General features: G+C 36.4%; 1 protein-coding gene across 1 annotated transcript in view; it reads right to left on the bottom strand.

The window, feature by feature from the left end:
* Positions 1 to 24436, bottom strand: part of LOC150084454 (diacylglycerol kinase theta-like) — a 457615-nt gene that overhangs the window by 269233 nt on the left and 163946 nt on the right. Inside the window, exons 6-9 of the mRNA XM_090376240.1 lie at positions 21227 to 21383; positions 18995 to 18999; positions 18760 to 18775; positions 13741 to 13836 (exon numbers count right to left, since the gene is read on the bottom strand). Coding sequence (XP_090232366.1) covers positions 13741 to 13836; positions 18760 to 18775; positions 18995 to 18999; positions 21227 to 21383 — 274 coding nt within the window. The remainder of the gene's footprint in view (positions 1 to 13740; positions 13837 to 18759; positions 18776 to 18994; positions 19000 to 21226; positions 21384 to 24436) is intronic.

The raw sequence follows: 24436 nt of genomic DNA, 5'->3' as shown, positions 1-24436 counted from the left end.
AAGGTTTAGGCCTAAATGGATGTCAGATGAACTAATGAGACATATCGCAGAGAAGAAAAATGCATGGGATACATATAAATTAAGACACGACACAGAAGCCTATGATAGATATAAGTTGATCTGTAACCAAGTTACAAAGGAGGTTAGGCAGGCGAAGGCAGATTACGAGAAATCTTTGGCAAGAGATGCAAAGAAAAACAGCAAAGAGTTCTTTACTTATGTAAATTCTAGAAGGAAGGGGATGAATCAGATTGGTCCACTTGATATCAGTGGTTCAACTGTTCATGGTTCTGCTCAGGTAGCTAACAAACTAAATGAATATTTTGCATCGACATTCACACATGAGGAGTTATTCTGTGAGGGGAATGCCAGAGGTGTATTCAACTCTGGCAGTAAGCTAGATAATCTTGTAATAACTGAGAGTAAAGTGGAGGAGAAATTGTTGAAGATAAAGACAAGAAAGGCACCTGGGGTGGATGGGATCTATCCAGTTATATTAAAGGAGGCAGCAAAGGATGTAATCAAACCGTTAGCCATAATTATGAGAGTTTCCTTGGACTCAGGGGTGGTACCCTTAGACTGGAGATGTGCAAATGTCACCCCAATTCACAAAGGAGGATCAAAGGCTGACAAGTAATTATAGAACTGTGAGTTTAACTTCTGTTCCAGGAAAATTAATGGAGGCACTGGTTAAAGAAGCACTGCAGGATCATCTAGACAAGACTTCAGTTATAGCTCGGACACAGCATGGTTTTGTTAAGGGGAAGTTTTGCCTGACCAATTTGATTGGATACTATGATAATACAGTCACAAAAGAACTGGATGCAGGGAATAACTTTGATATTATATACTTGGATCTTAGAAAGGCTTTTGATACTATTGCACAGGGAAGACTGCTGCACAAATTGGAGCAGTGTGGCATTGGAGGCAAATTGCTGCTATGGATAAAGGGGTGGTTGAGGGGGAGAAGACATAGTGGTAATCAATGGACACTGCTCATCGTGGACTAATGTTATTAGTGGAGTCCCTCAGGGTTCAGTGTTGGGTCCATTATTGTTTTCTGTATTTATAAATAATATTGATGATGGTATATCAAGCTTAATGTCCAAGTTTGCAGATGATACAAAGGTTGGCAGAGTTGTTAAGGACACTACTGACGCTATGCTGCTGCAACAGGATCTGGAAAGGTTGAGCAGATGGGGTGAGATGTGGCAAATGAAGTTTAACATTGACAAATGTAAAGTACTACATATGGGAAACCATAATCCCAGAGTAATGTATCAACTCTGTGGTACTACGCTGACAGTGGTAGAGAATGAAAATGATCTGGGGATAATAGTGCAGGCAGATATGAAGTTCTCTGAGCAGTGCAGATGGGCTGCAAGAGTAGCTCATGGTGTCTTATCAATGATATACAGGAATCTTTCTAGCAGGGATAAGGAGGTGATTATTCCCTTATATAAGGCAATGGTCAGGGCACACCTAGAGTACTGTATATAGGTCTGGAGGCCTCACTTCAAGAAGAATGTAGAGCTGTTGGAACGAGTACAGAGAAGGGCAACCAGATTAGTGAATGGAACAAAGGATTGCTCTTACGAAGAAAGGCTTAAGTTTTGCAAATTACAGTGTCTGGAGACTAGGCACCGGCGAGATGATCTGATAGAGGTGTATAAAGCCTTGAATGGTTTGAGCATGCTCAATGCTGATGGGATTCTGCCTCTTGCTCAAAATAATCACCTCAAAGGGCATAAATTCAAATTGAGGAAAGACAAATGTAGATAGATGTGCAGAAATCTGCCTTTAGCCAGCGGGTAGTTGGTTGGTGGAACAGACTTCCATCCCTTGTTGTGCAAGTTGATAGCCTAAATAAATTTAAGGCTCAGCTGGACAGGTATTTCGATTGAACAGAGGGGTGAAGTGGAAAATTTTTTTTTTCTTTGGCTGATGCTGCATAATCTTACTTTCTTGCATTATATGCCTCTACTAATGCTAATGCTAATCTGAAAGTGCAGAAACCATTAGCAAGTATCAACCATAATGTTAGAAAATGGATAGTGTCCAAAGAAATTTCAGGGAACAGGGGCAAAGGAGAGAGTTACATTTTAAGAGAGGGGAACTGTAGTGGGATGAGGGTCTATCAGTTGAGATAGTAAGTATAATAATTTCAGGACATTGGATGTGAATGCCCTTTGGGAGATGTTGAAACAAATTATCCTGGAAGCTACAAACATATTTGCTCCAGTAGCAACATAACACAAAAAGAGGATGCCAAAATAGATGACAGGAGAGTTAAAAGAGCTTATATGGCTAAAGAAGGAAGCATGAAATAACTACAGATTATCATGTGACACTGCTACATATGTAACCTACAAGCAGATATTTAACAATGCCATGGATTGGATAAGAAAAGAAACAGCTGAGTATGAGAAATCATTAGAAAAAAAGAGGTAACAATGGGGATACAGAGCTTTTCTTGTATGTTAATGCAAAACAGAAAGCAGTAAATCATGTGCCCCACTACAGACAGTCCTGCCAGAAATGGAACTGAGTTAAACAGGTATTTTGCACATCCTTTTACAACTGAAAGCACATTTAAATAAGGAGGAAAGAAAGAAAGAAAGAAGTAAGTCAGACTGTGGTAAGATTAGTGATATAATGATCTCTGAGAAGCACCAGTCAGAAAGACTACTGAGGGTGAAGAGAATAAGGCTCCTAGGGTAAATGGGATAATACACCCAGTTATACAAGTATTAAAGAATGCAGCATTATGCCATTAGGATTGCTAGTGAGATCACCAGTAGACTCTAAAATGATATCTTTGGACTGGAGGACAGCAAATATATCTCACACAAGTTTGACTTTTGTAGTGAGTAAGATAATGAAATCTGTGAATAAGGATGAAATACAGAAACATCATGATAAGAATGAAGTCAAAGCAATAACAGCATGGCTTTATTAAGGGAAAATTCTGCCTGACAAAACCTGTTAATTACGATGAAATCATAAAGCATTTTTTGGTGCTGGAAACAATTTTGATATTGCATATCTAAATTTGAGTAAATCTTTTAATTCAGTATCCTATGAGAGGCTATACAAACTGAAGTGAGCTGGGATTACTTGGAAAATTTTCAAGTGGGACAGGGACTGGCTAAATTAAAGGGGCCAGAAGAAAATCAATAGACATTCATCAGTGTGAACTAATGAAACTAGTGGGGTTGATCGGGATTTATTGTTGGGGTCACTTTGATTTTAATGTTCCTCAGTGATATTGGTGTGGGTATACAAGGAAAGCTGTCACTATTTGATGGTAATTTAAAGGAAGATAGGATAGTTAATAACACTGGCCAACATGATTTTTATCTCTACTAACATATCAGCTGTTTGTTGTGAAATTTTATACGTAGATTTTGAAAATAATTCTTAAAATTTCACATCTCATCACAATTTCTAAGTATACATGTTTTTGTGTTTACCCATAATACATATAACTTATTACAATTTAGGAAAGGAAAGTAGATATGAAACCAATTTGTTATATTACCTGCAAATAATGTTTCATGTGCTCATAGACAGCAGTAATGTTGGAGAGGGTAAACGTGTTCACCCTCTCCAACAGTCTGCCTCTCTTCCACTCCTCTTTTAGTAACAGGGAGTGATATGGGTGTTTAGGGGTAAAGGGCAACTGAGGCTAAAATGTGCCTATTCCTATATTATGATTCTACATAATAATTTGGTCCCGTTTGGCATCTGAAGCAAATATGCATCATATATGCATATTTGCTTCAGAAAGGTAAACAGTTCATCTAGATCTGCACTATTTCCTGTACTGTAGTAAGCAATAAAGTTCTTTTAAATCATAGCAGAGAATGCAAAGTACTTTTCCTGATATAGTAATGGTAAATACAATTTAAGAGCATATGTTTAACAACTGATTATGACACATGCACAGAGGCGGGTCATCCCCCATTGAAGAAGCATATCTGTTTTTCTTTAGTAGAATTTCATAATGCTGGTTCCTGATTGATTTGGAGCAGCAATTTGTTGTTCATTTGTGATGTCAAGATTTCTGACCACTGAAATGTACAGACTATTTATATGCATCAAAAAATCTATACACGGTATTCAGTAATTTTCTGAAACCGTAATGTTTGGTTGTTTTGCTGTCGGATCTGCTCTCTCAATCAGTGAGAAATCCAGCAAACCTCACTGAATGATTACACCACTCCGCATAGTTATCAATGTTTTTAAACTAATAACTGTTTTTAACTCAGTTTTTTTACACTGATTTCAGAAATGTTATTCTTTTTTTTCTAACACATACCATTTTTACACAACTCACTTAAGTTGATATCATGAGTTGTATTATTGAGTGTACAATCAGTTCTACTATAATGTACATTTTAGCAAAGCAAATTTGCTTCAATGTGACTGATGTGTTAGGGAACAATGTGAGTATAATGCGATTTTCATGTTGCCTTGTGCATGATTTCATTTGCAAGTAACACCATGTGAACGCAAAGCCCGGCACCAAGCTGAAGGTAGCGCAGCAATACACACAAGTTTATGAAGCTTAAAAAATGCCAAATATGTGAGAGCTATATTTTCCATTTACTGCAGTTGTATTGGTCAGAGACACACTGTTGTCATTCACTGTATTCACAAGATAACAGGTGATACTGTAGGCCAACTCACGTTTTCAGGAGCTCACATTTTTCTGTTTGAACAGAAATTTCATGGAGCGGGATAGCATGAGCGGAGGAGCACATTTCTGGAGATCACTAGCATAAAAAAATTTGCTGTTTCCGGTTTATTTGGCATTTCTGTTAGTGCAATCTAATTATAAAAGGGTAGTAATCTAAATTTTGTTGCATTTGCGATAATACCGATAGCTGGAATTCTGTGGGTTTTTACATTATTATGGTGACTGTTTCCCCTTCCAAGAAATCTTCAATCACATAAAAAACATAAATAAATTTTCAGAATCTTCTCTTAATTCCTATTTAAGCTTCATACTTTTTACTCCTTATCTCACTTGTGCAATTTGTGCGTGCCATGTTCATCGTCATTGATTGCTTATCTTTTTTACTGTTTTAAATTTTACAATAAAAAAAAGGCAGTGAACAGAAATATTAACTAGTATTATTGCTATATTTATTGTAATATTTATTTATTATTTGTTAGAAATTTAAAATGTTTAAACTTGTGTTAGTTTTATTGGGTTTCTAACTTTTTTTTTTTTTTTTTTGGTGTTTTACTTACTGCACTGAAATTTTTTTTTTTTTTTCCTATCCCTATTTTTCCCATAAGCCCTATTGTTTTTAATGTGCAAAATACCATGTGGAGATTTTTAGGAACACATGTACCACGTTATAGCAGAACTGACCATATTAAGTTAGGATTAAATGCCGGGAATTTGTAAACTAAATCTTCACATGTTGGCAACACTGGCTTCAGCCATTCGTTTCTGGACCCTGAGAGCTCCACAGAGCTCAACTCGTTTTTGATGTTAGCATTAGCATTAGTAGAGGCATATGATGCAAGAAAGCAAACTTATATAGCATCAGCCAAAAAAAAAAAAAAAACTGCTCCCATTTCACCCCTCTGTATGTTCCAAATACTTGTCCAGCTCAGCCTTAAATTTATTTAGGCTATCAACTTCCACAACAAAGGATGAAAGTCTGTTCCACCAACCAACGAGCTGGCTAAAGGCAAACTTCTGCATATCTATCCTACATGTCTTTCCTCAATTTGAATTTATGCCCTCTCAGGTGATTATTCTGAGCAAGAGAAAGAATCCCATCAGCATTGAGCATGCTCAAACCATTGAGCATGCTCAATGGTTTGAGCATGCTCAACACCTCAATCAGATAACCTCACAGGTGCCTAGTCTCCAGAAACTGTAATCTGAAAAACTTAAGCCTTTCTTCGTAACAGCAACCTTTCGTTACTTTCACTAATCTTGTTGCCCCTTGCTGTACTTGTTCCAACAGCTCTACATCCTTCTTAAAATGAGGCCTCCAGACCTGTATACAATATTCAAGGTACGGCCTGACCATTGCCTTCTACAAGGGGATAATCACCACCTTATCCCTGCTAGAAAAATTCCTGTATATCATTGACAAGACACCATGAGTTATTCTTGCAGACTGCCTGTACTGCTCAGAAAACTTTATATCTGCTTGCACAATTACCCCCAGGTTCTTTTCACTCTCTACCACTGTCAGTGTAGTACCACACAGTTGATACTTAGTTACTCTGGGGTTACTGCTTCCCATATGCAGTACTTTACATTTGTCAATGCTAAACTTCATTTGCCACCTCTCAGCCTATCTGCTAAACTTTTCTAGATCCTGTTGCAGCAGCGTACTCTCATTAGTGTCATTAACAACCCTGCTAACCTTCATATTGTCTGCAAACTTGGACATTAACCCTGATATACCATCATTAATATCATTTATAAATACAGAAAACAACAATGGACCCAACACTGAACCCTGAGGGACTCCACTAATAACATTAGTTCACGAAGAGCAGTGTCCATTGATTACCACTCTCTATCTTCTCCCACTCAACCATCCCTTTATCCATAGCAACAATTTGCCTCCAATGCCACACTGCTCCAATTTGTGCAGCAGTCTTCCATGTGCAACAGTATCAAAGGCCTTTCTAAGATCCAAATATATGATATCAAAGTTATTCTTTGAATCCAGTTCCTTTGTGATATAGTATCCAATTGTGACATTATAGTATCCAATCAAATTAGTCAGGCAAGACTTCCCCTTCACAAACCCATGCTGTGTCTGAGGTATAACTGAAGTCTTGCCTAGATGATACTGCAATGCTTCTTTAACCAATGCCTCTACCAATTTAATGGAGGCACTGGTTAAAGTGACTTCATTGAAATACAGTTCAATCTGATTTGCAAGTGGGTCCTGAATATTAGGTCCATCAACATTTGCCTCCCTGATAGCAAGTCCTAGCTAGTCATACCTGGAACAATATCTGTTACAAGTCTCTAGGAACAGTTACAGAAACAAAAATTATGAAAGTAATTTATTGTGAACTAATTGCAAAAAAAATGGGAACAAGTGAGTAATTTTGTTTACCTGAGGACAAATATGGAAGACTGGAAATAACATTAAAAACATAAACATGGGGGACTGGAAATAAACAATGGAATAAGTACAGCAGGATGCTTAGAAAGCCAGAAAAATTTATTTGGAGCAAAATAGAAATTAGCCAGAAAGACAAAATTAGCTACCTATAATAACATTCCTAAACCCAAACTGCAATTTTTAGATATGGATAGATATCAGAGTTAAATGGAACTAACAGGTCGAAACAACGAAAGACCATATTAAAAAAAAAAAAAAAAAAGATCTGGTAACAAATATTCAATCAAAGTTATGTGAGGCAAACTTAAGATAGAATGATTATGTCAAAAGGATGGTAGACAGGAGATTAACTAAACAGATCTTTGAAGAAAAAATGACCAGTAATAGACCTACTGGTATATCAAGAAGAAAGCGGATCAATGATGTCAAGCAGCCACTAGGAAGAGGAGGGCTATAAGACCTAGAGGAAATAGGATATCATGGGGGAGAATTATAACTGGAAAGCCGATAGTCCAGAAAGACTGAACTGAACTGTACTATCATAGTGGCCTATTGACCTACTGATTATAATATATTTCGAGGACGGTGATAATATTTTAAAATTCAAAAGTGTAGGGGAAAAAATGTACCTCTTCTTTCATTTTGTATAATGAAATGAAGATTAGAACATAAGCGCAGTATATACACAATAATTTGCTGTTGATGCATGTGCACACACAAGCACATGGCAGAAAAGGGGCATTAAGCTAACATGCTGCAATGCACCAATTCTCATTCTTTCTCTCACCTTCTAACTACGCTCCACTGTTAACAGGAATTCCTCTGAAGGTTTAGAAGCCATATCAAATTCAGTTCCACGTGTTAAGTTGCATTTAATTAGTAATGGCCATATGGTGCAAGGTAGCTTAAAGCTAATGCTCACCAGCCAAAAAATAAATAAATAAATAAAAATAAAATTAATAATAATAATAAAATTAAATACACTGTAAATAATTAATAACTAATAATAAGAGAAAAGGAAAGAGACAACCTATGCATTTCCCTCCTCCCATAAGTAACTATCCAACTGAACTCTGAATTTCCCCAAACTGTCAGCCTCTACCACCCACATAGGCAACTTATTCTAGTAATTTATAACTTTTTGCCCTCTCAACATCTTTCCCTGAAACTTGAATTATGGCCTCTAGTTCTAGAATCATTTATAACTGAAAATTTTCCAGGAAAATTAATGAGAGGCACTGGTTAAAGAAGCACTGCAGAATCATCTAGACAAGACTTCAGTTATAAATCGCGCACAGTATGGTTTTGTTAAGGGAAAGTCTTGCCTGACCAATTTGATTGGATACTATGATGTTTGATTTGATTGGATTTGACCAATTTGATTGGATACTATGATGTTTGATTTGATTGGATTTGACCAATTTGATTGGATACTATACTATGATGTGGAGGCAAATTGCTGCTATGGATAAAGGGGTGGTTGAGGGGGAGGAGATAGAGAGGGGTAATCAATGAACACTGCTCATCATGGACTAATGTTATTAGTGGAGTCCCTCAGGGTTCAGTATTAGGTCCATTATTGTTTTCTGTATTTATAAATGATATTGATGATGGTATATCAAGCTTAATGTCCAAGTTTGCAGACGATACGAAGGTTGGCAGGGTTGCAGTAGCACTATGCTACTGCAACAGGATCTGGAAAGGTTGAGCAGATGGGCTGAGAGGTGGCAAATGAAGTTTAACATTGACAAATGTAAAGTACTACATATGAGAAACAGCAACCCCAGAGCAACGTATCAACACTGTGGTACTACACTTACAGTGGTAGAGAATGAAAGGGACCTGGGGTAATTGTGCAGGCAGATATGAAGTTTTCTGAGCAGTGCAGATGGTCTGCAAGAGTAGCTCATAGTGTCTTGTTAATGATAAAGAGGAATTTTTCTAGCAGGGATAAGGAGGTGATTATTCCCTTGTGCAAGGCAATGGTCAGACCACACCTTGAGTACTGTATACAGGTCTGGAGGCCTCATTTTAAGAAGGATGTAGAGCTGTTGGAACGAGTACAGAGAAGGGCAACAAGACTAGTGAATAGAACAAAGGAGGGGGTTGCTCTCACGAAGAAAGGCTTCAGTTTTGCAAATTACAGTGTCTGAAGACTAGGTATCTGCGAGGTAATCTGATTGAGGTGTATAAAGCCTTGAATGGTTTGGGCATGCTCAATGCTGATGGGATTCTTCCTCTTGCTCAGAATAATCACCTGAGAGGGCATAAATTCAAATTGAGGAAAGACGGTTGTAGGATAGATGTGCGGAAGTTTGACTTTAGCCAGCAAGTGGTTGATTGCTGGAACAAACTTCCATCTGTCATAGAAGTTGATAGCTTAAATAGATTCAAGGCAGAACTTGACAAACATTTGGAGCGAGGGGATGGGTGAAATACGGGTGTTTTTTTTTTTTTTTTTTTTTTGGCTGATGCTATACAAGCTTGCTTTCTTGCATCATGTGCCCTTGCTAATGCTGGAAACAATATTCTGTTTATACATAAACTAACGCAAACAGGGCTGGATTTTGGTGTTCGTAGGCTCTAGGCACTTTTATTCCGAAATGTGCGAAAAAAAAAAAAAATGGGGGTAAAATGTTTCTTCTATTTTAACACTTTGATAGTGAATCACTTAAATTAACATGACTCAAGTTTCAACTATAATAAATGATAAACTACCTCAATTGGCAGAGCGACCAACACTTTGGTTCTTCTACTTTCGAAAACAATCATTAAATAGCATATGCATATTGAATTGAAGCTCCTAGAGTCGATTGCACACATTTTCTGAGCTCATTTTTCTTTATTCATAGTGAAAAGAATGAAGTGTGCATTCCCCGGTTCAAACCTGTTGTGTATTATACGTAGAGTGGTAGTAAATAGGGAAGACGTATGTCACATTTTAAAAAAGTGTGCATTACAAATGAAGACTGGTGAGCTACATTTTCATATTTTGATCCTATAATTTACTTAGTTAACCTAACCTAAAATGTCTGATGGCTATAAGCGAAAACACGAATTTAAAGGTAAAAGGCATTAGAGATGAAATAGAACTAACTGGTTAGAAAGAGCACTCTATAAATTTACAAGAGGTCATTGCTGAAATATATAAATGTTTCCCAGCAGTACAATAAGCAAGGATCAAATTAATATAGAATTAAAATCAAACCAGATAGATTCCATGGTGTTGATATTTGATATAAATGCAAATCAGTATGAATCAGGGCCTGTGAGTGATTTAGGCACCCAAAAAACACCTGTTATTGTTTCAATATCAGGTTTCAGCACTGATCCAGCTAATAGCAAAATAAACCAGATCTCATTCATTACTTTGCACAAAATGTGCCATCTAAAAATTTGGAATGCAATTTGAAATCAAAGTCTAAACAGTTTGGCAAAAAAGTAAGATATGCATGAAAAGAATTTAATTTTTTTTATAGAAAAATCAGTAATAGTGAGGTCATTAAAAGAGAATGGCTAATATTCTCAGAATTTACAGGAAAAGTGTATTGTTATGTGTGTATTTTATTTAGAGGTGGGCTTAATGAGTTATCTCATCAATTTAAAACTGGATTTGATGACTAGAAAAATACACATGCAAAAACCACAGTGCATGAAAATCCAAAAGAACATTTCATTTCCATATCTACTATTAGTTAGTTAGTTAGTTATTTGGTTTTTAGGAGCATTAGCAACTAAGGCCATACTGCTCCGGGATATGCAGTGGTCATTCCCTGACCTTTCCGCATCCTCCGTATTTGGTGGTGACGGGCTCGAACCCTGGTCTAATCAAGAAGCGTGTGCTATGCACTGCTGCTCCTTCCCATATCTACTATGCTATAGTTCCAAAAGTCTCCCGGAATTGACACAGAATTGCAAATGGAGAAGGAAAAAGCAAGTACATATGGGACTGATGTTTTAAGAAGAGTAGTTGCAGCGGTTAAAATTCTGACAGAAAGAAGTATGGCTTTTAGTAATAATAATGAAACACACAATAATCCTAACAATGGCAACTTCCTCGGGTACGTTGATCTTCTGTCCAAGTTTAATCCTTTTCTAAAAGAACATATAAGAAAATATGGAGATCAAGGAAGCAGAAGTGTTCCTTACCTTTCTTCAACCACAAATGAAGAATTTATCAATTTATTATATGACGTGTTGGCACTGATCACATTAAAGAAGCCAAATATTACTGCATCAGTATAGAATTCCACTCCAGATATAAGTCATACAGATCAGTTGTCAGTCATTATTCGTTATGTATCAAAAGATGGAGAAGTACATGAATGCTTCTTAATATTTGTTCCCATTGAAAAGCAAGATTAAAAATATTTTTTTGAGAGAACAGCATCTTTTCTTGACAAACATGGAATAGAAATAGACAACTGCAGATCTCACTAATACGATAATGCTGCTAATATGAATGGGATGTATTCGGGAGTCCAAACGAGATTCAAGGAAATCAACAAACTGACATGTGCTGCACATGGCAAGGAACTGGCATGGAACAGCCATGTGCTGCACACAGCCTTAATTTAGTAAGGACCGTGTCCACAGAAATCTGCTTGGCTGCCGTTAATTTTTTTCGGCATTTTACAATCACTATACATATTCTTTGTAGCATCACCACAAAGATGGTCTACACTGAGTATGAGGGAAAATACAATCTCAGCCAGAAATCACAAGATAGTCATTACATTATGATGCTGTGAAATCAGTGAAAAGAAATTACAATGAAATACATGCAGCAGTAATAAATATCTCAGAAGGTGAAGAACAAAAACTAACAGTGGTTCATGAACCAAAAATTTGAAAAAAAAAAAAAAAGCTGAATAGCTTAAAAATGGCATTAATGAGTCATTTGGGAAGATCTTCTGAAAAACATTGATAGAGTAAATAAAGCAATCAGAGAACTAAGAATTTAGTTGTACTAATTGCAAAATTATATGATTCCCTTACGGATTATTTGGTTGATGTTCAAGACGAAGACAAATTTGATGACTTTGAAAAAATGGCAAAAACTTTGTTCCAAATTGTGATTACAGACAATGCTAAGACCGAAAGCGGAAGAGGAAGAGATCATTTTATGAAGCACTAGAGGAATTAGTACCAGAACTAAGTGCAAAAGATGCGGCACCTCCATAGCCAGGTGGGCAGGAGCGGTAGTGTGTAGCACACACTTCTTGATTAGACTGGGGTTCGAGCCCGTGACCACTAAATATGGAGGATGTGGAAAGGTCAGGGAATGACCACCGCATATCCCCAGAGCAATATGGCCTTAGTTGCTAATGCTCCTAAAAACCAAATAACAACAACAAGCAAAAGATGCATTTCGAATTCAGGTTTTTTATCATATTTTAGATGTACTAGTCAAAGAAGGCATGCTGCATACAGCACATTACATGATATCTTCAGGTTTCGTGCAGACAAATTTCTATCAAAAGATGAGAAGTTCAATCCAAGGCCAGAAAGTTAGTTTGAATTTTGATTTGGATTTTATTGGCGTGTTAGCAACTAAGTCTATAATGCGCCAAATCCAGGTCATATGTAAAAAGTTAAACAATCAGTGACCTAACCAGAAAGTTAGTCAACATCTATTTGTCAGAATTGGAAGTAGACTGTTGATGAATTTGTGATGTTTTCTGTGTTGTACAAGGACAAAGTGTCTGTAACAGAACTGATAAAATCCAAAATAAAAGGTAACTTGGTTACAAGTTTTCGAAATGTGCATTTTGATCTAAGGATTTATCTATCAATATCTGGATCAAATGTAGATGGAGAAAGATCATTTCTAAACTTAAGCAAATCAATAACTGTATGCGCTCAACACAATAAGTGAAAATCACCTATCATCTTTGGCTCTTCTGTGCATTTGAATTATATTACTCGTAATATGGACATGGAATACATTATGAAAGACTTTGCTGCAATGAGAAGCCAAAAAAGAAAACTTTCTTAGGAAATGTTTTAAGTAGCCTAGACATTGCAGAATTATTGTTTTTGAAATATAATTTTGAAGTTTTAGTTGCATTATTCTGTTGTTTTTTTTATTTTTTTTATTTTTCCCTTCCTTCGTAGGCCGTAAAAATTTTGTAAGCCCTAGGCACTGTGCCTAATAGGAAATCCAGCCCTGATCACAAATTTCCAGAAGCCAGTTTAAGTGCAGCAGTATATTCATACGTACACATTCTAAGAATCACCCACTTCAGATTTTGCCTTCTTCTCTGGTCTCATGCACTGTTGAAAGGATGCTGTTTCAGCTGCTGCTACATAAGATGTCGCCATAACATATTTTCTTATAATATTAATCTGTCAGCAGGCATGCCTGTGCATGGTCATTTTGACCCTTTTTAAATATTTCTTCAATTTTTTAACAAAGAAACTGGGGCAAAAATTTTGCTTGTAAATTTTTGCTTCGAAAGTGGGTGGGACTGAATAACACCCCATGTAACTACTAATGAATGAAAATTAAACAGAAATATATTCAAAAACTAACAGCATGTCTAAAGTTAAAAAAAAAAAAAAAATCAAATGATACAGTCAACAACTTTGATAATTACAGATTAGTTATAAAATTGAATGTTACCTTCATCTCTATCTTTTTCTTTCTGTGAAAGGTACTCATCAAACTCTTTAGCCTTCAAATCAGTATTGGAAGAAAATTCTTCTGATATACTTCTTGCTGAAATCAAAGACCCCAACCTTCAATATTAACAAAGTAAATATTAAATAAAATATTTACACTGCACAACACAGATTTTCTCCTTAGTGTAAAGTTAAAATATAATTTTTGTATATTTTATGCCCTTATTACAAAAAAGTTACTGAAATGTTCCATCACATACCATTTTTTTCTTTTCTTTTTTTTTTTTTTTTTTTTTGGAAAATACATTTCTGATTTCTTTGAAAAAAATAAAAAATAAATTAAATTTCACATCTTACAAAGATTCAGATTGAAGGGTGTCAAGTACACTGATTGGTTGGAAAACTACTAGGTCATATCCAGCCAGTTATATTGTAGTTCCTTAATTTTTATCAATAATATAAAATATTAATTGATAAAAAAAATTTTGATAAGAACTAATTCACCAATAAGTTTTTATCAATAGACAGTCACACATTTTTGGTGTTATTAAATCGCAGTAACCTGATAGCCACCTTAGGCCTATAGGAAGTTTTTGGAACACCAAAATGGACAACTTAACAAATTCATCATCAACATTTTGAAACCATTAAAGGAATTATATTATCAAAGTACTGTATAAAAATGCTCAGCAATATGTATGCATGTAAGATAATCCTATCCATAACCTATGGATAGGATTATCTTACAGGGAGACATCAAAAACCATCACAAAAAATGTTTAAAAAAAAAAAAAAAATCAGGATTTCATCTAGCATTTGCTAATTATAGTAAAATGTTTTCATATTTAAAGTTAGGAGTAAATGTGAAAGTCAACTTTGAAACAAGAAACAACCACTGTACATGCCATCCCAGGTCAACAAGCATGTGATTGTATATACCAGAACTTCTCTTCCTACCAGATTACAAAAATACATTAAATATCACCACGAAAAAACCAGACAAGATTCAAATAATCAGAAGTACAAGTAGCTGTACCCTTTTTTAGAGACAAGAACATCAACCAGGGTTTAATCAAATAGTAATACTTGACAAACTACAAACCAAATTTAAACTAAGAACGAGTGAAGGCAATTAGGTCAACTCAAAAGTTGATTTATAATCATAGATTTGTAATTTTATCATAAAAATAGGACCTATGGCACATATTTTACAAAATTCCTCTTACAAATAAAGCACTTATCGCTAAACAAATCTCCCCCACATTTCTGAATATAAGTTCAAGATAGATCCAGAACTTTTGCTGGAAGGATAGGTAGTCACACATGTGAATTTCCAAGAAGAATGCTAATTCTTTCTTCACATTCTTTTTTTCTTTACTAATATTCTAATTTGTTCCTCTTCCCCAACTATGGCACATTATAGCCTTAGTTGCTAATGCGCCAATAAAACCCAACCAACCTTTTCCAACTATTACAGAATGGGGAGTGGATTTCACCTACAGCCTCTCCATTATTCCCATATAACCTGTACAAATGCAATGGGATGATCAATGGCAATAATAATACCCTGAAAGAGTTAGCGCAAATGCATCATTTTTGTTTGTAGTGAATCCTGAATTTATTATAGTAATACCCAGAGTATTATCACAACCTTTGAAAAAGGTATTTGAAAAGTGTTCAACATACTTTGAGTCAGTTCTTCATCTGCTTACTTGCCCCTTGAAATGGTAAGCATCTCTAGTTTGAAAGGAAAATGAGATTAAACTTGGAATGTTAAAGACAATGTTCCTTTGGTTTAAATGTGTACCATGAGAAGGTTTTAAGGACCATACTTTATACTTGGGGTGATCTCACTTTTGAAATTTCAGGTATATTTCTTCCTGTCAATATCAATAATATACTTCCTGTTTCTTTTTATTATTTGGGTAATATCTGAATAATAAAAATAAATTCCATTAATTAAAAATTTTTGACATTTTCTTAACTAAAAATTTTGAGTTAATGGAATGCATTATCACTTTATGTTTTACAACATGTTCATTATAATGTATTGTTAAGTGCACTGTTCTACTTTAGACATTTAGCATGTCACAAAACAAGCTTTGTCCAGTCCTGGTATCAAATTAAGAAGTTTACAAGACAAGAAGAATTTCAAATTTCAGTTAAGTTTTAATTTAATGAAGTTAGGTCACTGACCTGTCAATCATTAGCAAAACAGCAACAGTGAGTTATTCACTGCTCAGCTTTGTCAGTGACATCTTTCCCTTTTAATATGCAAATCAACCTATGAATATACACTTATACAGTTGTAATACATAGTAAAATTCTCATGTAGCACCACAAAAGTTCAGTTCAGTTCACATTAACTAAAGTAGTCAATATGCTAAGAAAGACACCCATCAAGCAGTTACAAAAGTTGCATACAATTATAACTTGTCAGATTTTCTGCAGTCCTTGAGCCAATTATCAATGACTTCTGAACTAAATGACTGACCTTCTTCATTAATCACCTATGCTCCAGGATGTATCTTTTCACAAATGATTTAATCCTCTGTTAAATGGTAAGGAATCTGATTTTTGGAGTAAAATAAAGGCCTAGTTGCATTTGAAAATAATAAAAACTTGGCCTTTTCACTGGCTGGAATACCTTTAGCACTTACTATTCAATGGTCCTTGAGACTGTCAAAGACATTCTCTCAGGTATGTGAAGCTAGGCTTACTACCTAGGAGTCTAAAATGCTGATGGAACTAATTAAGTCAAGTGAAACAAATTTTAGCAAAATCGGGTCATTCGGTGATTACCAAATTCTCTGCTTGCACATTCACAATGGTCAGACTGTTACTAACCATGCATATATCCCCCATTATGCAAGACCTAAAATATGGCTAGTATACTGGAGGTGACCACCCAGGTGTGAACCAACATAAGCGGGGTCAAGGTGTGGCAGTCCCCAACACATTGAGGAATGCCACCCCTCTGTGTTACCAGGCAATGCTAGTGGTAAATGACTCATCAACCGGTGCAATACCACTATTTTGCTTATTGGAGGCTTGAGGTGGTGGAACCTATGTTTAGTCTCCAAAGAAATGCTACAGAAAAGACCCCCCCATCCCTTCAATCATGCAGTATGATTGATTTCTTTTGACATCATGACGGACATCATGGCGAGATAAAATCTTCCTTATATTTTGAGAATACAGCTCTAAAAGTGTTTGCAGGCTGGGCACTAGATAGTCCACCAGACTAAACTTATTGGTAACTCACTAGGAGCCTTCCAGATCAGCTGGTGTATAATCTCACTGCCTCTATCTGCAAGATAGTGACTGGAAGAAGTCCAAGTAGTGTGCATGCAGGGGCATTGTCGAGACCATGTTATGTCAAGGAGCTGCATATTTCTTGCCTTGTGTATGACATATCTAAAAATTTCATACAACATGTCTCCCCCCACCTTTTCTTACCACTGAATACAGCATGAATAGTCAAACTAACAGAAAAACATATCTGCAAAAAGATCTAAACGTCCAAGACACTCCCTCATTCATTTCACAAATAAATGTGATCTGATTTCCAATCTCACAATGTCCATTTCCACTTACAATCTGCCAAATCCTACTTACTTTTTCTGACAGAATCCTAATTACTTTTTCTGATAAAATCCTAATTATCAGTTGATTCAAGCAATCCTCATCTCAGTTCTCCTAATTGTGGTGGACTAATGTTATTAGTGGAGTCCCTCAGGGTTCAATGTTGGGTCCATTGTTGTTTTCTGTATTTATAAATGAATATTTGATGATGGTATATCAAGCTTAATGTCCAAGTTTGTAGATGATACAAAGGTTGGCAGGGTTGTTAATTCACTAATGACAATAAGCTGTCATTAGTGACAGCTTACTGTCAGTTGCTAATTATCAGTTGATTCAAACACTCCTCATCTCAGTTCTCCTAATTGTGGTGGACTAATGTTATTAGTGGAGTCCCTCAGGGTTCAATGTTGGGTCCATTGTTGTTTTCTGTATTTATAAATGATATTGATGATGGTATATCAAGCTTAATGTCCAAGTTTGTAGATGATACAAAGGTTGGCAGGGTTGTTAATTCACTAATGACAGTAAGCTGCTGCAACAGGATCTAAAAAAGTTGAGCAGATGGGCTAAAAGGTGGCAAATGAAGTTTAACATTGACAGATGTAAAGTACTATATATGGGAAGCAGTAACCCCAAAGTAACGTATCAACTCTGTGGTACTACACTGACAGTGGTAGAGAACGAAAAGGACCTGGGGGTAATTGTGCAGGCAGATATGAAGTTTTCTGAGCAGTGCAGATGGTCTGCAAGAGTAGCTCATGGTGTCTGGTCAATGATATACAGAAATTTTTCTAGCAGGGATAAGGAGGTGATTATCCCCTTGTACAAGGCAATGGTCAGGCCACACCTTGATTGTATACAGGTCTGGAGGCCTCATTTTAAGAAGGATGTAGAGCTGTTGGAATGAGTACAGAGAAGGGCAACAAGATTAGTGAATGGAACAAAGGGTTGCTCTTACAAAGAAAGGCTTAAGTTTTGCAAATTACAGTGTCTGGAGACTAGGCACCTGCGAGGTGATATGATTGAGGTGTATAAAGCCTTAATTGGTTTGAGCATGCTCAATGCTGATGGGATTCTTCCTCTTGCTCAGAATAATCACTTGAGAGGGCATAAATTCAAATTGAGAAAATATGGTTGTAGGATAGATGTGCGGAAGTTTCCCTTTAGCCAGCGGGTGGTTGATTGCTGGAACAAACTTTCATCTGTCATTGTAGAAGTTGATAGCTTAAACAGATTCAAGGCAGAACATGACAAACATTTGGAGTGAGGGGATGGGTGAAATAAGGGTTTTTTTTTTTTTTTTTTTTTTGGCTGATACTGCATAAGCTTGCTTTCTTGCATCATATGCCTCTACTAATGTTAATGCTAAAAACTCAAATTGTAAGTTTTACACAGTTATTATTACTCTTATATTCTCCCTTATTGGGAGTTTCACCTAGTGATGGGTATTGCTACCAAGTACACAGGGTGGTTGTTGTTATGTCTGGTGTTACTGTTGGCCGAGGAACTCTCTGATTATCCTACAGGTGTTCAGGATTGCGACTTTCTGGAGTTCCTTGTAGGTGTTTGCTGGAAGACCTATTGCTGCTAGGCTGTTATGTAGATTCTTTGGCACCATACCTGTTGTTGACACGATGATTGGAATGGTCGTTACTTGTTGCATATGCCACGGCGCCTCCGCAGCCAGGTGGGAAGGAGCAGCAGTGCATAGCACATGCTTCTTGATTAGACTGGGGGTTCGAGCCCGTCACCACCAAATACAGAAGATGTGGAAAGGTCAGGGAATGATCACCACATATCCCGGAACAATATGGCCTTGGTTGCTAATGCTCCTAAAAACCAAATAACAAACAGCATATGCCACACCTCTTTGATATCCTGTCTTAGGTTCGTGTACTTCCCGATTTTTTCCCCCATGGGTTTTCTGCAGGTTGCCAGTGTTGGGTACCGCTATGTCAATCAGATAGGTAGCCTTTTCCTTCTTGTCCACAAGGGTTATGTCTGGTCTGTTGTGCGGGATTGTCCTATCCGTTATTATGGCGTGGTCCCAGTACAGCTTGTGGGTTGGGGTCTCTAGTACTGCCTGGGGTTCGTACTTGTAGTACAGTACACTTTCTTCGATCAACCACTTTCCTTGCTAGCTTCTGATGTATTATCTTGGCTACATGGTCATGTCTATGAGTGTACTCAGTCTGGTTGATCACCTTGCATCCCACAATGATGTGTTGAATCGTTTCTGAGGACAGGTGGCATCGTCGACATGTGCCATCAAACACTCCAGGCTCCTTGGCAATGTATTTTCTATAGTTCCTGGTGTTGATTACCTGGTATTGGATGGCGAGCATGAATCCTTCAGTCTCGGAGAAGAGCATCCTGCTCATGAGCCATGCATCGGAAGCAATTTTATCTGTAATCTTGATGGAGATCATTGTAGTGACTGCCATGGAGTGTCTTCTCTACCCATCTTTCTAGCTTCGATTGTACCTCTTGGCTGGGGGGGACTCTTTGCTTAGGTTGAGTGGGTTTATTTGTTATTTAGTTTTTTTTTTTTAGGAGCATTAGCAACTAAGGCCATATTACTCCAGGAATATGCGGTGATCATTCCCTGACCATTCTGCATCCTCCGCATTTGGTGGTGATGGGCTCGAACCCCGGTCTAATCAAGAAGCATATGCCACGCTCTGCTGCTCCTTCCCACCTGGCTACAGAGGTGCCAGGTTGAGTGGGGTATACCACTTGTCTATCTTCCTTATGGCCTGCTGGGTGCTGCTGTGTGTTTCTGGAAATAATCCTTCAGGTATCTATCGCTGTCTTCTGTTGCTCAATGAGGTCTATCAGGCTCCTTCTTTCTGGGCAATTGTCAGTCTCTCCAAGGCAGATTTTATGTGGTGTTGGCAGTTCTTGGTCATCATTGTCCTTGTCTTTCTCATTAGTCCATTATTATTTTAATGGACTTAATAACACACTCGGTGTTAGTCCATTATTATTATTATAGTAATTATTCAGTTTAAAGCATAATTGCTTTAAATTAAGTTATAAATAATTTGAACTGTTCTTACTTAATATAGAAGTGAACCAAAATCTGCATCACTTCGCAGGTTCAAACGGGACTGGATATAGGAGGAATTCTTAAGGTCTCTCAATCTTTGATTGAAAGGCCTTAAGAAATTGTGTGCCAGCATAGCACACAAATCAACTCATGTCATAATATAAAAGAAATCTAATGAACTAGAGCACCATAAGAATTGGTCTGCTACTACTAATGAATGCACCAAAAGTTCCCAAGGGCAGAGTAGTACTACATAGTACTATTCTGCCCTTGGGAAGAGTAGTACTACATAGTATCCTTTCTTCCTACAGTATAACAAAAAAAAACTGCATTAGGAACAGAAGTAAAGATCATACAAGTCAAGGAAAAAAGGCTGTTGTTGTTGTTTTGGTTTTTAGGAGCATTAGCAGCTTAGGCCATATTGCTCCGGGATATGCGGTGGTCATTCCCTGACCTTTCCGCATCATCTGTATTTGGTGGTGACGGGCTCGAACCCCGGTCTAATCAAGAAGCGTGTGCTATGCACTGCTGCTCCTTCCCACCTGGCTACGGAGGCGCCTGGGAGGAAAAAAGGCATTAAGCTTCTTATCATTGCTGCTGTCTACATAAAGGTACTTGTTTTAAAAGTTATTAAAAGAATATTTTAAACACTAATTATTCCATTAGGTCTATTTTTTGGAAGGATTTGGCATTGCTATCACTGAAAATAACCTTTTGAACTGAATTTAAAAAAAATGTGCAAAAGGATAATCATTTCACAATTACACGTGTCTTTTTACCTTGTATACCTGTATGTAATCATCATTCATTCTTGAAAAGGCAATGATGCTTTACAAATATGCACTTCACTTACGAGAAAGATTTTCTCTCCTCTTCATCTGTGCACCAATAATAGTTTCTAAAGGAACATCTGTCCGTGGTATGCTAATAGAATAGGGAGGTAACATTATACTCTGCAAGCATCCAAATGTACACTCTGGTGGCAAAATTTTATAACAGAGAGCATGAGCCTGAAACAGGAAATATGTGGAAAATGAATTTTTCTCTAACAAAGATGGTTACAACTAAATGAACCAAAATAAACATCAATTCATTTTCTTAAACTTTAACATTCTGCTTTTAATTTATTCAGAAGAAATTACACAGGCCTGCAAATTTAAATATTTTAAAAGTTGTTCTGAATATAATAAGTGAATTTCTATAATTCAGTTATGTTGATTTCAAAAAGTCTTCATTTTTTTCCATCACAAAGAATTTTTATGAATTGAGAAGAAAGTAAATAGTAATATAAATTAAATTATTATATTTTAATACAACGAAGATTTTCTGTCAATGAATAATAAAAAATTATAATGTATAATAATTATTATGCTGTTAATGAAAAAACAAATTCTCTCTCTTTTTCTCTCTCTCCCTCCATGCAAATGAAAGATTGATTTATTTTTGCATTAACTTCCCAACAATTTGTCTTATGGACTTGCAATGGCTGATTACACCTTTGCAGAGACTAGGAAAGAAACTAAAGCTTACTACGGAATGCAAATTTCATGTTATAAATTCAGACAAGATTCAACATCCAACAAAAACTAAATGATAAAAATAATAAGATTTTAGAGCTTATTTTTCACAAATCCTTTCCAGTCAAATAACACCATTTGGAGGGTTGCACATATCAAAATAAACTGCACAAGATTTAACTAAACTAACTTTCCAATGAATTATATATTGATAAATTATCCTCTAAAATAAATACGAATGGGCTAAGTAATTACAGATAATGAAAACTGGCACAATATGGATTATGGAGATTTAAAACATATAGAACATATATTTCAGAAAGTGCCAGATTACTGCCTAATAATATATTAGGCAGTAATCTCTATAATATTGAGCTCCATTTATTCAGTAACCTCTTTCAGCATTGCTAATTTTTGCAGCACTAAAGTGTGTTCCTCTGTTCCAGTAACTTAACTGATCCAACCAATCAAGGTGGTTGGACTATAAGAGCAAATGCCCACATGACCCTTGTTGTCCTAACCTATCAACTTGTAAGAGGCCTCAATAAGTATCCACGTTTCTGTTGAGCAACATCAGCTTGACAGAAACTTGAATCTCTCTAAACTGGTAAGTGAAAAATCCACTTACTAGTTTAGAGAGAACTCAACAGCAGACATTGCCATATTATGCAATATTTATTATATATAATATATATATTATTTTTAAATCCTAGGTTTTTCACCCTAGTTTTCATGCATTCAATGTAAGTGCCCCACCTGAGTTATGGTTCTGCATGAAGCACAAAAACCATGGTAAATCCCTAATTTAACAATCTTTGAAAAATGAGCATGATGATAGTGGATGGCTGGTAGGTAGATGCTACTATCATCAAGAGAGCATAACAGCATTCTTGAGATTGAAGTTTGATTGCACAAGAGCTGCTACAGCCATATTGTGCCTGTTCATAGCAAAATATGGATTAATTAAAGGTTATCAAATATATGAATTTATTTCAGGTAATAATTCAATCAAGTTGGCACATTTTCCTGTGATTTGGTGCAGTGCTAGTGGCTCAGATAAATTTACAAAGAGACATAAGGCTGCAGTTAGGTCAGTTGGGTAGCATGGACAATATGATGATGTGCTTCATGGTTAACAAGGAGTGGCAGTGAATGCACCCATGAAGGATTGCTCCGGGTAAGAAGGAAGATGCAACAGGTGGATGTGGCTGACATGAACAAGACCAACTTGTTCATGTCTGTTGTTTCAAAGACTGGAGTTCCACAGTTGTTTGTGTTTAAGCTATAAATAACAATAATAATATTATTGTTATTTATAGCTTAAATAATAACAATAATAACAATTTATTATTATCAGTGCAAGATTGCCATAGTTGCTTCCATTGATTGTGGCATACTTGTTGGGTGAGAGAGACCTGAATATAGAACCTGTGCATGTGTATAATACTGGCAGCTTCATCTGCAATTTCATTCCTGGGAATTGCAACATGAATCCCAGAATCAGCAGAACTTTTCTGATTGGCAAGTTAATTTCAATGAATCAATCAGATTGGATCTGTTTCATAACAGGATGAGAGGGTGAAGACTTGTATTGTAGGACAGCTAATACACTAAGGAAGTCTGTGAAGATTATAATTTGGATTGTAAGAAAACTGTTGATATGATCAAGGGCGACTTTAATCACGTATAATTCAGCAGTATACACACTGCATTCAACTGGAAGTGATGTAGTTATGGTAAATTTAAGCAAGACCACCACTGCACCTACAGTGGTATTAGTTTCATATCCACTGATATATATATCTAGATACAGTGAGAATTTGCATAAAAATATGTTGAATGTAGTTGTCTGATATTCATATTTGCTATAGAGTGCTTTCCCCATTTGCAAAAGTGATTATCACAAGATAGTGAATAAGAGCCCACAGAGGATCTGGTTCAGAAGTCTCTTGCAGTGTGTTGTTTAAGTGCATGTTCCAGTGTTGTACTAGCCCTTGCAGCCTTATATGCTTTTAGCCTGCTGCTGCTATAGTTAATTTTATACTGTTGGTTGACCGACAGTATAAAATTATGCATAAATGATAAGTCTGAAGCTGGAACAGGGGTATTGGTTAAATCTACAGTGGTTGGATTTTTTGCAGCTTTACTGGCCAGTTCATTCCTCAATATTCCACAACACATTGGATCCAACAAAAGGTAACCAGTTGATGGTATTCTGCAATTTGTAGTAGTAAGAGGCACCTGATTTGATTTAAAACATGGTGAGCTTCATAGGAGGAGTTCAACAATGCCATGATTGAGCTAAGGGGATTGGTGTAAACAATATTTTAAAGACCAACCAAAATCAAGTTTTTCTAAAGGCAATTTAATTTCATGCATCTTAGTTGAAAAGCTACTGCATTCAGCTGGAAGGGATGTAGAAATGATGATAAAGAGAAACACTGCAGCTGCTCCAACAGCTGAATCAAATTTTGAGCCATCGATGCATATAATGGTGTAAAATCAATATATCACTGAATTGTGGACAGCATGGAATTGTTTCACAT

The sequence above is a fragment of the Mastigoproctus giganteus genome, chromosome 6 (genome assembly GCF_048544385.1).
Source record: "Mastigoproctus giganteus isolate SK-2022 chromosome 6, ASM4854438v1, whole genome shotgun sequence".
Classification (NCBI taxonomy): domain Eukaryota; kingdom Metazoa; phylum Arthropoda; class Arachnida; order Uropygi; family Thelyphonidae; genus Mastigoproctus; species Mastigoproctus giganteus.
Note: the sequence above shows the minus strand (reverse complement) of the source record. Positions and strands in the feature narration are given on the sequence as shown.